Source organism: Sceloporus undulatus, chromosome 5 (genome assembly GCF_019175285.1).
Source record: "Sceloporus undulatus isolate JIND9_A2432 ecotype Alabama chromosome 5, SceUnd_v1.1, whole genome shotgun sequence".
Classification (NCBI taxonomy): domain Eukaryota; kingdom Metazoa; phylum Chordata; class Lepidosauria; order Squamata; family Phrynosomatidae; genus Sceloporus; species Sceloporus undulatus.
In genome coordinates, this window is record NC_056526.1 from 101,671,482 (window position 1) to 101,685,208 (window position 13,727).

General features: G+C 40.8%; 1 protein-coding gene across 1 annotated transcript in view; it reads right to left on the reverse strand.

The window, feature by feature from the left end:
• The window catches only part of LOC121931470 (fatty acyl-CoA reductase 1-like), a 68,248-nt gene that overhangs the window by 14,213 nt on the left and 40,308 nt on the right, over positions 1–13,727 (reverse strand). The window contains exons 8-9 of the mRNA XM_042469284.1: positions 11,776–11,843; positions 7,693–7,864 (exon numbers count right to left, since the gene is read on the reverse strand). Of these exons, the coding sequence (XP_042325218.1) occupies positions 7,693–7,864; positions 11,776–11,843 (240 nt within the window). The remainder of the gene's footprint in view (positions 1–7,692; positions 7,865–11,775; positions 11,844–13,727) is intronic.

The window sequence follows — 13,727 nt, forward strand, 5'->3', positions numbered from 1 at the left end:
GATAGCATTAAACCCTAAAATTTGTTGTATTACATTTACATTAGTGTGCCACATATGAAGGTCCATTTCTATGCCACTTGCAGAAATATATTATTGCAAGTAGAATCATAGAATCATAGAGTTGGAAAAGACCACAGGGGCCATCCACCCCAACCCCATGTCATGCAGAAACTCACAATAAAAGCATTTCTGACAGATGGCCATCAAGCCTCTGTTTAAAGACTTCCAAAGAAGAAGAATCCACCACTCTCTGAGGGAGTGTGTTTTATATTTAATAGCTTTTAGGAGAAACATTAGTTTCTCCTAATGTTAAGCTGGAATCGTTTTTCTTGCAGCTTGCATCCATTGTTCCGTATTCTAGTCTCTGGAGCAGAAGAAAACAAGCTTGCTCCATCCACAATGTGAAATCCCTTCCAATATTTAAATAGGGTTATCATATCCCCTCTTAGCTGTCTCTTTTCCAGGCTAAACATACCAAGCTCCTTAAGTCTTTCCTCATAAGACATGGTTTCCAGGCCCTTCACCAGTTTGATGGCCCTCCTTTGCACACACTCCAGCTTGTCAACATCCTTTTTGAATTGTGGAGTCCAGAACTAGAAACAGTATTCCAGGTGAGGCCTGATCAAAGCAGAATAAAGTGTTACTATTACTTCTCTTGATCTAGAAACTATATTTCTATTGATGCAGCCTAAAATAGCATTGGCCTTTTTAGCTGCCGTATCACACTGTTGACTCATGTTCAACTTGTGGTCTACTAGGACTCCTAGATTCCTTTCACACATAGTTTCGTTCAGCCAGGTGTCCCTCTTCCTATATTTATGAATTTCATTTTTTTCTATGTAAGTGCAGTTGTTGATAAAGTTGTTGATAAAGATGTTGAATAGCACTTGGCCCAGAACAGAATCCTGTGGCACCTCACTGGTTACATCTCTCCAAGATGAAGAGGAGCCATTGCTGAGCACCCTTTGGGTTTGGCCGGTCAACGAATTACAAATCCATGTAACAGTTGTGTTATCTAGTCCACATTTTACTAGCTTGACCAGGTATTCCTGTACAACCTCTATAGTTGTCCTGTGCTGCATTTCCCTTCTTGTGGTCTTTGCTCCATTTCCCTCTAGGTGATTACACTTTTCTTTTTCTGAGAAGACTGAGGCAAAGATGTTGAGTAGTTTTGCCTTTTCTCTGTCCCCTGTTAGCATTTTGCCATCTTCTCTGCGGAGTGGCCCTACCATTTCCTTCTGTTTCCTTTGCTGAGGACATATCCCCAAAAGACCCTTTTATTGTTCTTAACCTCTCTAGCAAGCATTAGCTCATTCTGCACTTTTGTTTTTCTGACTTTACCCCTACACATGCTAGCTATTTGTTTGAATTCCTCTTTGGTGATTTCCCTTCTTTTCCATTTCTTATACATGTCCTGCTTAGAACTTAGCTCAGTTGAAACTTCTTTAGTCCTGGTTTCTTGAGACATCCCCCATTTTTCCTCCTCATTGGAACTGTTTGAAATTGTGCCTTCAGTATCTCCCTTTTGAGAAACTTAGAATCATAGAATTGTACAGTTGGAAGAGACCTTAAGGGCCATCCAGTCCAACCCCCTGTCATGCTGGAACTCTCAATCAAAGCATCCCTGATAGATGGCCATGCATCCTCTGTTCCATTCATCTGAACCCCCCCTTTTTTTTTTTAGTATTCCTGACCACAGGATCACCCCTCCCCCCGTATTTCACTAAATTTAGTGAAATCGGCTTTGCTAAGTCTAGAATGCATGACTGACTATGCCTGACGTCTCCTTTCCAACAACAAACTCCAGGAAAACATGATGACTCCAAGCTAAGGATCCCACCACTTGTACCCCATTAACCAGGTCATCCCTGTAGGTTAGGATCAGATTTATAATAGATGATCACGTTGTTGCCTCTTCCACGTTTTGGACAATGAAATTCTCTTCCAGGCAAGTGAGGTATTTGCTGAGTTTTGGCTGAGTTTGACTTCCAGCAAATATCCATCTAGTTGAGGTCACCCATCAGTAGTATATCTCTCCTTTCTGAATTTACAGTCATCTGTTCTAGAAAGGCATCATCAAATTACTCAGTCTGACTTGGGGATCTGTAGTAGACTCCCACAATAGCATCCCTGTTGTTTTCCTCCCCTTTAATTTTTAATCAGATGCTCTCCACCTGGCTTCCAGGACTGAAGTCCTCGATGTCTTCACAGGTGTAATTATCTGTGACTTATTATCCTATTCCTCCTCCTTTCTTGTTTGGCCTATGTCTCTTAAAAAGGGTGTACCCCTCCAGTCATGAGACTCATCCTACCAGGTTTCAGTGAGGCCAATTATATTGTATTTACTTTGTTGTGCTAGGAGTTCAAGTTCATCTTGTTTATTTCCCATGTTCTGTGCATTGGAGTAGAGACATCTAAGACCATGGGTTGTCCCCCCCAGCAGCCCATGTAAAGTTTTTTTTCCCCACCCACTGTTGGGTCCTTGCACTATTTGTCAGTTTAAACAGTATTTCCAGCCCTGGATGCATTCTTGCCTTCAAAAATACTGTCTCCCTCTCCCACATAACTCAGTTTAAAGCAAACTGGCGTGAGGTGCAACCCATCCCTTGCCAGAAGTCCCCCCTCATGGAACTGCAGCTCATGATCCAAGAATCCAAATTGTTCCCAGCGGCACCATCTGCAGAACCAGTTGTTCACATCCATTATTTACCTCTCCTTTCTTGTACCATACCCATCATCAGGGAGAAGAGATGAGATGACAACCTGTGTATCCAGCTCTTTCAGCTTCCTACCCAAAGCCTCATAATCCCTTCTAATATGCTGAAGGCTGTGCCTTTCAGGATCATTAATTTCCATATGGACCAAAAGGAAGGGGTAATGGTCAGTAGGCTTGACAAGTCTTGTTAGCCTCCCTGTCATATCATGGATTTTTGGCCCAGGGAAGTAACACACCTGCTGAGACATCTTGTCAGGCCCACAAACCAATGTTTCTGTGCCTCTTAGCAAGGAGTCCCCACCACCACCATGTGCCTCTTCCGAGGCTTAGCAGCAGCTGTTCCCTGTAGTGGTACTCGCAGGGTCCCCTGCACTTTCCCTGAGGACTATCCCTGCTGCTCTTCCTCATCATCCCTGATAAGGGAAAGAATTTCAAACTGATGCTGTAGATGCAAGCTCCCAGAACAATCTCTGGTTTCCCTGCTTCTGTGTGTGACATTCCTTCAACTGTCTACCTGCTGTGTGTGAAGTGACCATAGAAACTTCCTGTGTGTGTTTCCCATTCAAGATTGTCTGTTCCATTTTGTCCAGGAAATGCTCTTGCTCCCTAATATGCTGAAGTGTACATACCTGGGCCTCCAGCTGCTGGACCTTCCCTTTCAACAGGGCTACCAACTTGCACTTGGTGCAGGTGAAGTTCCCTACATCCCTAGGCAACAAGACAAATATCCCACAACTGTTGCAGGTGACAGCAGCATCTCCCTCAGTGTCCATATTGAGAAGTCTTAAAAAGGTACTGAAATAGGACTGTGGGCTTCCCCTTCAAAAACTCCCCTGTTAAACACCCATGTAAATGACCTTTGTTAGCCCGGTCTTGCTACCTCCTTCCAGAGGCAAGTCTCTGACTCATCTCCTCTGAGCAAAAGCCCACCACAAGGCTCTTCCCTCCATAACTGTCATTCTTCGGCCTGTGAGGGAGAGAATAGGCTGGCCCAGCTCCACCAGGGCTAGCCTGAAGAAGAAGAGCCCTCCCTCTAGTCCATCTGCCTTGGTTCAGGCATCAGAGGGAGAGAAGAACCACTGGACTTCATCCCCTTTCCCTCCACCATTCCCTTCTCCTTTTGTGTCGTGTATTTTAGATTGTAAGCATGAGGACAGGGAACTGTCTTATTAAAAATAATAATTGTAAGCCACTCTGAGAGCCATTAGGGCTGAAGGGTGGGGTATAAATAATGTAAATAAATAAATACATACATAAATACATAAATATATAAATAAAGACCAATCTGGATTTCTTCCCTCTTGCCAAATGAAAGATAACATTGAATACTACGAGCGTACTAATGAAAGAAAATTAGCTTTAATTTTTGCAGATGCAGAAAAGGCTTTTGATAATGTGAACTGGGACTGTTTACTGGAAATCTTAAAAGAAATGGAAGTGGGTGAAAGATTTTTGACTTGGATAAGGAAAATATACGAGACACAAGATGCCCAACTTATAGTCAATGGGAAGAAATCAAAGACATTTGAAATAAGGAATAACTGTCTCCCTTACTCTTTATTGTGGTTCTAGAAATATTAAATAACAAAATTCAAGACGAAGAAGGAATAGAAGGTACCAGATTGAAAGGTCGGGAATACAAACTTAAAGCTTTTGCGGATGACCTGGTGGTAATCCTGGAGGAACCGAACCGATAGATAGGAAAATTATTAGGAATATCTGGTTTTAAGATTAACAGAACTAAACCAATGTTAATAACAAAGAATTTAAGTAAGAGTGAAGAAGAACAACTTATGGACTTATCGAAATGTAAGATAGCAAAGAAGGTGAAATACCTAGGAATTTGGATATCGAACAAAAGTACGGAACTATATGAGAACAACTACCCTCATAAATGGAAAGAGATCAAAAGGGACTTTAAAAATTGAGCAAATTAAAATTAGCTTTTCTGGGATGGATTGAAGCAATCAAAATGATGGTACTACCAAAATTAAATTTCCTTTTTCAGACCATTCCAATATTGAGCAGCAATACCCCATTAAAGGTATGGCAAAAGGACATCAAAGATTTTGTTTGGGACTATAAGAGACCACATATAAAATGGAAAAATTTTAAGAAAACAGAAGGAAGAAGGAGGAACGGGTCTCTCAGACTTGAACCTATATTACCAGGCCAATGTTCTTAACTGGATCTCAGATTGGATAATATAGGAGAATGAAGATTTACTGAATTTAGAAGGACATGACAATAGGTTTGGTTGGCATGCGTACCTATGGTACGACAAAGTGATGGTCCATGAAGAGTTTAAGCACCATATAATTAAAAGATCCCTGTTGCGAATTTGGTCAAAAATTAAGAGGAAACTTTTAAGGAAAATTCCTTTATGGATATCTCCCCACGAACGTTTTTTAGGTAGATGGAAATCCCTAAACATTTGGCTTAGATACAAAGATATTTTGTATAGAACAGCGCAAAGTAAATATGAAATGAAACCAATTATGGATCTTACTCAAATTGACCCTAAGATACATTGGTTGTTATATATACAATTGAAAGAGAGATTCAAAATGGATTCTAAAATACAAGGAGTTGGAGAAGGACAGACTAAATTAAAAGAAATGCTAACCGAGAGAAGGGGGAAAAAGTCACAAAAATTTATAAAGCGCTCCTCATTTTGGAACAAGAAGAAGAACCAATTTCCGAAGCGATGATTAAGTGGGAAACGGATTGTGGAAGGATCATTGATCTTGAAAGCTGGATTTATGTGAGGACTAGGACAAAGAAGTTTACCCAGTCGCAGATACTTAAAGAAAATTACTTCAAAATGGAACAGAGATGGCATCTGACCTCAAATAAATTGGCAAAGATTTACAACTTAAGGTAAAAAAAACTGCTGGAAATGTCAAGCGGCAGTAGGCACATGGATTCACAGTTGGTGGCAATGTATAAAGCTGAAAAAATTCTGGAAACAAATACACAGATTCATAGAAAAAAGCATTCTGGATAAAATTTGAACCGAGACCAGAAATTTATCTGTTAAATATGTTAAATAAACTACCAGCACAGATTGAAAGGAAACATTGGTGTATTTTGTTGCACCTGATTACAGTGGCAAGACTCTTACTGGCACAAAGATGGAAAGAAAAAAATACTCCGAAGCTGAATGACTGGTTATTAAAGGTAACAGAAATGAGAAATGGATCAGCTGACAGCTCTTTTAAATAATAAAGATATTAAGCAGACAGAAGAATAGTGGTCCCCTGTAATTGGAATATGTACCCAGAAATGGGTTAACGGCTAAAGAAAGAAGCAACTATTGAAAAAGACAATGAATTTTCTAGACTCCAAGATCTTTCCCATTAAGGGAAATAAAGGGAGAGTTTATTAGATGATTTTATATCTTAGCTAATATTGAATATTGTTGGAGAATAAGACAAGAAGCTACCGGTTTTTATAGGACCAATTATTAGGACGACCCTAAGAAGTTAATTGGAGTTGGGGAGAATAAGGATTATAATAGGATATGACTTTGAGCTTTTAGAGATAAAGGTGTCAGAACTCCAAAGCCAATTTCCAATCAATATTCACAGTTCTATAATCACTGCTCAATTTCCTTGTTAATTGCCTTAGGTTTAGTTCTGCCTGGGTTTAGAGTTTGGGAGGGGGCTGGGATCACTTGTAGGTAGTTAGCTGCTTGGGAATGGAATGCTGCGATAAGCAGGAGACATCTGCACAGGCCTTCAAGGCCAGACAGCTTGTTTCTCATGCATAGTGGGGGTGTAGTGCCCACAGGAAAAAAGGTGGGGGGATATGTGCGTTTTAAACTAGGTGCTTGGGATTTTGCTGGTTAGATTCTGCTTAAACGTTTGTCTGGTCACATTCGCCTGTACTTTCAATAAACTTCACTTCTTTTGAGCAAGTTGTTGTTGTGGATTTCTGGTGGAAGTTGCTGGATCTCACAAAAGGGTATAGAAGAAGGATAGCTATTGGAATAGGAGGATAAACATTGAAGATAATCCTTGTTTGTTTACATTTTTTATAATACATTTGAAGTGTTTGTTTTAAGATTTGTGATGTATATGAGAAAAATTAAGTTTAAAAAAATGTGAGGGCTGTATGGCCGGGCTACAATGTGGGAAAGGGCTGTCTCGAAGCTCAAGCCTCACCCGAAGCCAAGTAAGAGATTGTAGGTTGGAGGGGTCATTGGAGGAGAGACAGAGGTTATCAGCTGCTTGGGGAGAACGCCCAGTGAGAGAGGCTCTTTTCCAGCTAATTGGAGGAAGGGGGTTGGTGGGACACTCAAATTAGGTGCTGGACAAGGGGCTTCCAAATCCGAGTGGTGGAGAAAGCAGACAGAGAGATTGCAGAGAAGTATCTGAAAGTTCCCCAGGAAGCTAGAGGTTCAGTACCTTAGTGGAAGAAGTAAAGGAGTGGGTTCTGGACTGAGGAGGGACCAAATGGAGGAATGGTTGCTTTGGCTGATTGGTTTATATGGAACACATGGTTGTGTGAATACAGTTAAGCTGAGTTTCTGAACATTCAAATGGAAGTAAGTGTCTTTTTGGTCTGGAAAAGATTAAACCGTACAGCACAAACTGAGATGTCTCACCCATGAAACAAAGAGAGAGGAGGGGGGCTGCCAAGGTCCCCACCACAATGACACATCTGGTTTTCTCATATATAGTACTTTGCAGGAGTGTTTACTTCACACACACCTTTACACATTTTGGAAAAAGATGGATCTATTTAGCTGAAAAGAATGGGTAAAACCAACATCATCCAGATGAACAAAGATGACAGAAGCTTACCCGAGAAGATTCACAGCTGTAACTGCTGCCTAACTATACAAAATTACAGTTTGTAACACAACAAAATGTGGAAAAAGAAGAATGGTATCTGTGAAAACATCTGCAATGCACTGTGCATAGAAAATTGCTCTGTATCATGACTAAGAAACAGAATGATGCCTTCCTTACCTTGGCTTCTTTCCAGTTAGCCTCAGATACAAATCATAGAGAAAGGCTGGGACCGTGTGACTGACAATTGTTGAATATTGGTGCATCAAGTAGCTTGATGTCATGTTGCCATTAGGTATTCTAAAGGCTTTCTCCAGGGGAATCCTCTTGTATGCAGATAAGACGAGAGGTTCTACATGATAACAGAGAACAAATGTTTTCATTGGAAGGTGATGATGATGCACTTGCAGAATATATAGATATGCCTGAATGTGTTTAATATTACCAGATTATAGATTACAGATTATAAGGAGCCCTGGTGGCGCAGTGGTTAAATGCCTGTACTGCAGCCATTCACTCAAAACCACAAGGTTGCGAGTTCAAGACCAGCAAAAGGGCCCAAGCTCGACTCAGGCTTGCATCCTTCCGAGGTCGCTAAAATGAGTACCCAGACTGTTGGGGGCAAATTAGCTTACTTGCTAATTAGCTTACTTGCTGTTCACCGCTATTATCTTTGGAATAGCGGTATATAAATAAAACAAATTATTATTATTATTATTATTATTATTATTTACAAAAAAGAACACCAAGAAGGGCTTTTGGCACACTGACAGAACTGCAGCAAAATAACTATTTTATCCTATCCATTCTTTATATGTATATAAAGGCACTAATGTTATTGTTACAGATACACAGACAGCTATCCAGTCTGTTCAGTTATTGTACACATTTTGAAAATGTACATGAGGATCAAATTTCTACTTTCCTTTTGTCTTGGTTGCATTGGAAGGATGGTGAAGGAGGTCTGGAGAAACACTGACTTTCAGTGTTGGACTGCAGCGGGAAAAATTGGGATTCTATTCTAAATTATCCTACTGTAATCATGTGTGCCTGGCTGCAAAAGGCAAGGTAAACAAGGAGATGCCTTCATAACCCCTTACTGAAGATGCATGAATAGCAAAACAGAGAAAAAACAGATAAGCTTGCCTCACTAGCTTCTTCCAGCATGTTAAAGAAGCATGATGTCTGGCCTTCATAGGAAATCATAAGAAAAGTGGAGACTGGTGAAAGAAAAAAGTATCCCTGAATATTGGAAATGTTTAAGTGATCTGTAGAAGATTCAAAAAGTACTTGCTTATTTATGCAAGATTTCACTGACCTGGTTGTTTTGTTTCACATGTCCATATTAGGTTTTTTTTATCTTTATTAATATTTTAAAAAACCGTATAAACATATACAAATACAAATCTATACTAGTACAGACAACAAATATCATACCTCAATCATCACTCCACATATATCAAGACTTTACAAAAATAACACTCACACAACATCATTTCATATCTTCCCAGAACCAAAACAACAAAAATATCTTCCTGAACTTCAACAAATCATAATCTCTCCATCATGTTTAGCCGTTTCTGGCTTATTTTAGGTTAAGGAAAATTTCTTCACTATTATAAATTCTGAAAATAACAGTTCTTAACATTTTAATTCAACACCTTCAACCAATTACTTACATCCTTCACCTATTAACACAAACTTACATTATTCATTTGACGTCTCTAACCTGTCCTTTTGTTGAAAAAACTATATAGGGGTTTCCAGATCTCAACAACCTTTTCCCCATCTTGTCTTCTCAAGAGATTGGTAAATTTATCCATACGTACTAACTTATATAGACATTCATCAATCGAGGGACACTCAGCTGCTTTCCATTTGCTCGCAAAAATAATCTTAGCACTTGTAGTTATGTAAAACAGCAGTTTTCCAGCATGTGGATAGTTTTGATAACAATAAAACATGTTGAATCCTATCAAGCAATATGATGATTTAAGTAAACAAAATTCCACACACACACACACACACACACACACATATATATATAAACTTACATTGACCCAAGGTTAAGTTGACTCAGGTTTCTGGGGTCAATTTTTTAACCTAAATTTTTAGGCATATACATGCGTATATACAGTAACTAAGGCGTGTTACAGACCGCCCCTTTGGGGTGGCCTGTACCCGCCCCTTTCCCTGACAGATTGGGGCCTCAGCTGCAACAGTGGCAGCCCTGAGGCCCCGATCTGCCGCTTTTCCAGGCCGCGGGAAGCAGCAAAAGGCCGCTTCCTGTGGCCTGGAAAGGGGTATCCTTGGGGCTTCAAGCCCCAAGGACACCCTGACAGTGGTGGGGAAAGGAGAAGGGGGCCGCTTGGCCCCTTTCTCCTTTGTGTCGCTGACATAGCCATGTAAACGCTGCGCCAGTGACACAAATGAAGGAGGGAGCACTTAGAGCAGAAAAAAACAAAATGCACAGATATAGGATGGGGGACAGGAGTCTTAAGGAGACTACATGTGAAAGGGATTTAGGAGTCGAAGTAGAACACAAGTTGAACATGAGTCAACAGTGTGATGCAGCAGCTAAAAAAGCCAATGTAATTTTAGGCTGCATCAATAGAAATATAGTGTCTAGATCAAGGGAAGTAATAGTGCCATTCTATTATGCTTTGGTCATGCCTCTCACCTGGAATATTGTGTCCAGGTCTGGACACCACAATTCAACAAGGATGTTCAGAAACTGGAGCGTGTCCAAAGGAGGGCTGCTAAAATGGTGAAGGGTCTGGAAACCATGCCCTATGAGGAATGACTAAGGGAGCTGGGGATGTTTAGCCTGGAGAAGAGAAGGTTATGAGGTGATATAATACCCCTGTTTAAATATTTGAAGGGATGTCATATTGAGGAGGGAGCAAGCTTGTTTTCTGCTGCCCCAGAGTACAGGACCCAGAACAATGGATGCAAGTTACAGAAAAATAGATTCCACCTCAACATTAGGAGGAACTTCCTGACAGTTAGGGTTGTTTGACAGTGGAACACACTCCCTCAGAGTGTAGTGAAGTTTCCGTCCTTGGAGGTCTTTAAACAGAGGCTGGATGGCTATCTGTCGGGGATGCTTTGACTGAGAGTTCTGCATGGCAGGGGGTTGGACTGGAAGGCCCTTGTGGTCTCCTCCAGCTCTACGATTCTATGATTCTATGAACGAGATGCGAATCAGAATTGATTTACTATGATGTGGTAAAGGGTCACCTGGTGAAATTAACAACTTGTCTCCACCCACTCTTCGATCCTCGTATAGAAGTACATAAATGTGATTGCATTGATGGACAGAGGGGGAAAATCCCTTTGAAAATGGTTCAGTTTGAACTGATTCATTTGTCAATGTGAATTTCAAGTGGGCTATCTTGAGAGACTCCTGTAGGAAATGGTTTAAAATGAATCGATTCATTCATCAATGTGAACCACAAATGGACTATTTTATTTTATTTTACAGGAAGAAAATGCAATCAGGGCAAATGTAGTGTGAACCATGCTCCACTGCCAAACCCAATTCATTGATTCAGATTGCAAAGCAATTTATTTGTAAGTGGGAATGAGGTAGGGTTACCATGTCCCGGGAACAAGTGGGACATTCCCAGTTTTTTTAGGGAGTGGCATGGTCCCGTCCTGCTTCCCTGTTTGTCCTGGGTGGCCAGGGCTCCAGGCTCCTGAGTCTCACCCGGCCCTGCCTCACCTCCTCGATGCCTTGCACATTCAGTGCGCATGCTCCGAGAGGGCTCAATGGAGGAGCAGAGGCTCAAGCTCTTCCAATTGGCCAGGCCCAAGAAGAAGAGGAGCTTGTGCATCTGCTCCTCCACTGAGGTTGGACAGCGAGAAGGTGAGGCAGGGCCAGGCAGCCACCCAGCCCCAACACAAAGCCAAGGAAAAGAAGGAAGCCTTGCCTCGTGCTTTGTGCTTTGAACTGTCAAGATCAATGGAAAAGGAAGAGGTCAATCCTGAAAACAAGCTTGTTTTGATTTCAAGATGAATGGCTGCAATGTGAATGTGAAACTGTTTGAATTGCTATGTGCTTTTAATATGCTTTGTAACTAGAAATACTTCAGTCCTGTCACCAACAGCATGTGAACAGAAGACACTGGAAGATAACAGAAGCTGTGAACTGTGGATGAACCAGACAGGCTTATACAATTATAATGGTGGAGTCCTTAAAACTGTGTCATACCCAAAATCTGATGTGACTTTCTTAGGTTCTGCTTTAAAATGAAAACTTACCCATTTCCCCCCAACAAAATGGATTTGTGCCACCAGTTGTACAGTTGTATATCAACAATGATTTTGGTCTGAAAAATAAGCAAGGAGAGAAAAAGTGTTTACAATGCATGAGTCTGGGGGCACCAAACATACTATCTTTCTGTTTATAATGCCATTACAGGTTTCCCAGAGTTCTAACAGCTGAGATATGCTTATTTTCAAATTTAAAATTGGAGTGACATTTCATTCTTACATGCAGGAAGTATCACTTTTAGAAAAGAATTACCCAGAGATGTCCACCCCAGTGCCATTCATGAAGCAGCAGGAGAGGAAAAACAATGACCATGAAAGAAATAAGGCAAATTTGTTGCTGTCATTGTCAGGAAATGGAAGCTGTTTATTGTGAGGAGCCTATTTATCCAGTGCTTGTATAATGTCCTCTCTGTCTAATTCAATAACCAGGCTTCACAGATGAACCAGAAAGAGTTTGTTGCACAACATTGGCACAGAAAGCCTTTTTTTTTTTGCCATAACTGATTCAAAAGTCTCAGTTTCACTATTATACTTCCAAGAAGCTCCAATGATCTACATTCTTCATATAGTCCTCTCCCAGGCAGAATAACTTTGAAGCTCTTAAGTAACAGCCTGTGTCTGAGGCTCCCACTCTCATTCACGTAGCTAGACCTGCTAATAACAACAACAGCAAAACTATAGGTAACAAATATAACAACAAAATCGTGGCAGAGGGAACCTGCACAGGAGACCCTGACATCTGGCTCCTCAAGACAAATCCCCTCCTCACACAATATTAAATACTATAGTAAAGGCATAAAAATAATAAACAAATAGTCAAACAGCGTTAACTCCAACACCCAACAACTCACACATGCCCAGGTTTGTAAGGTCATACTCGGTGGAATGATATAATTAATTTAGGTGTCCTGACATGGATTTCAGTCACCCATTCACAATGTCCTTGGGGAAAGTCATTCTACTGAGCAAAATATTATAGCTTTCCTTTTTATCACCTAGAACCCAAAATTTGTTTAATGTCAAAATGTTGTTGGCCATCAATCATCAGTTGAGGTGGCACAGGTGGGGCTTGATGACACAGCTTGCAAACATTTGCTGATTTAAGCAAACTAGAATGAAACACTGGATGAATGTAAAGTCAAAGGCTTTCATGGCCGGCATCCATAGTTTTTTGTGGGTTTTTTGGGCTATGTGGCCATGTTCCAGAAAAGTTTCTTGCTGATGTTTTGCCAGCATCTGTGGCTGGCCTCTTCAGAAAATACTTTGCCTGGAAAAGTTGGGTGTATATATACTGTGTGAGCCTGGGAATGCAGGAGTGATTTGCATGTGTATTGTTCTGTGCTGATGGCTGGCCTCAGGTTGGGAGGCTGATGCAAATGAGGATTAATGTCTGCTAATTGGTGATCATTATCTGCTGGGAAAGCCCCTGACTCTGAATGGTTTCCCATTTGCATTTGCTGAGTTCTTAGTTTGCTATTCCTCAGGACTGGTAGCCAAATTTTGTTCACTTTAAAGGTTTCTTATTTCTGGCTGAAATTGTCCAGGTGTTTGTGGATGTCAATGACTTCCCTGTGCATCCTGACATGGTACTTGTGAGGTTTGGAATCCTCTGATCAATGGACCACAACCAAACTTATACCAAAAGTAGAAAGTTTATTGTAAGAGCATTGCAGTAGTGATCTGTAACACTTTTTTTGCAGAGTCTGAGGCTTCAGAGGAAAAATGTACACTTTTAAAATGCCCCCTCCTTTCTCTACCCCGTTAGTTCCCCACAACACACACACTTAGATATGTCGCCATCACAACCTAGCCTCACTCAAGACATAACCTTGAACATTTGATACATTCCCAGCTAGTTATCTAAAACAACATTCCAAAGCAGTTAACAGGGCCCCACTTAGAAACCAATACCAACTTTAATATTCTCTCCACCACCCCAC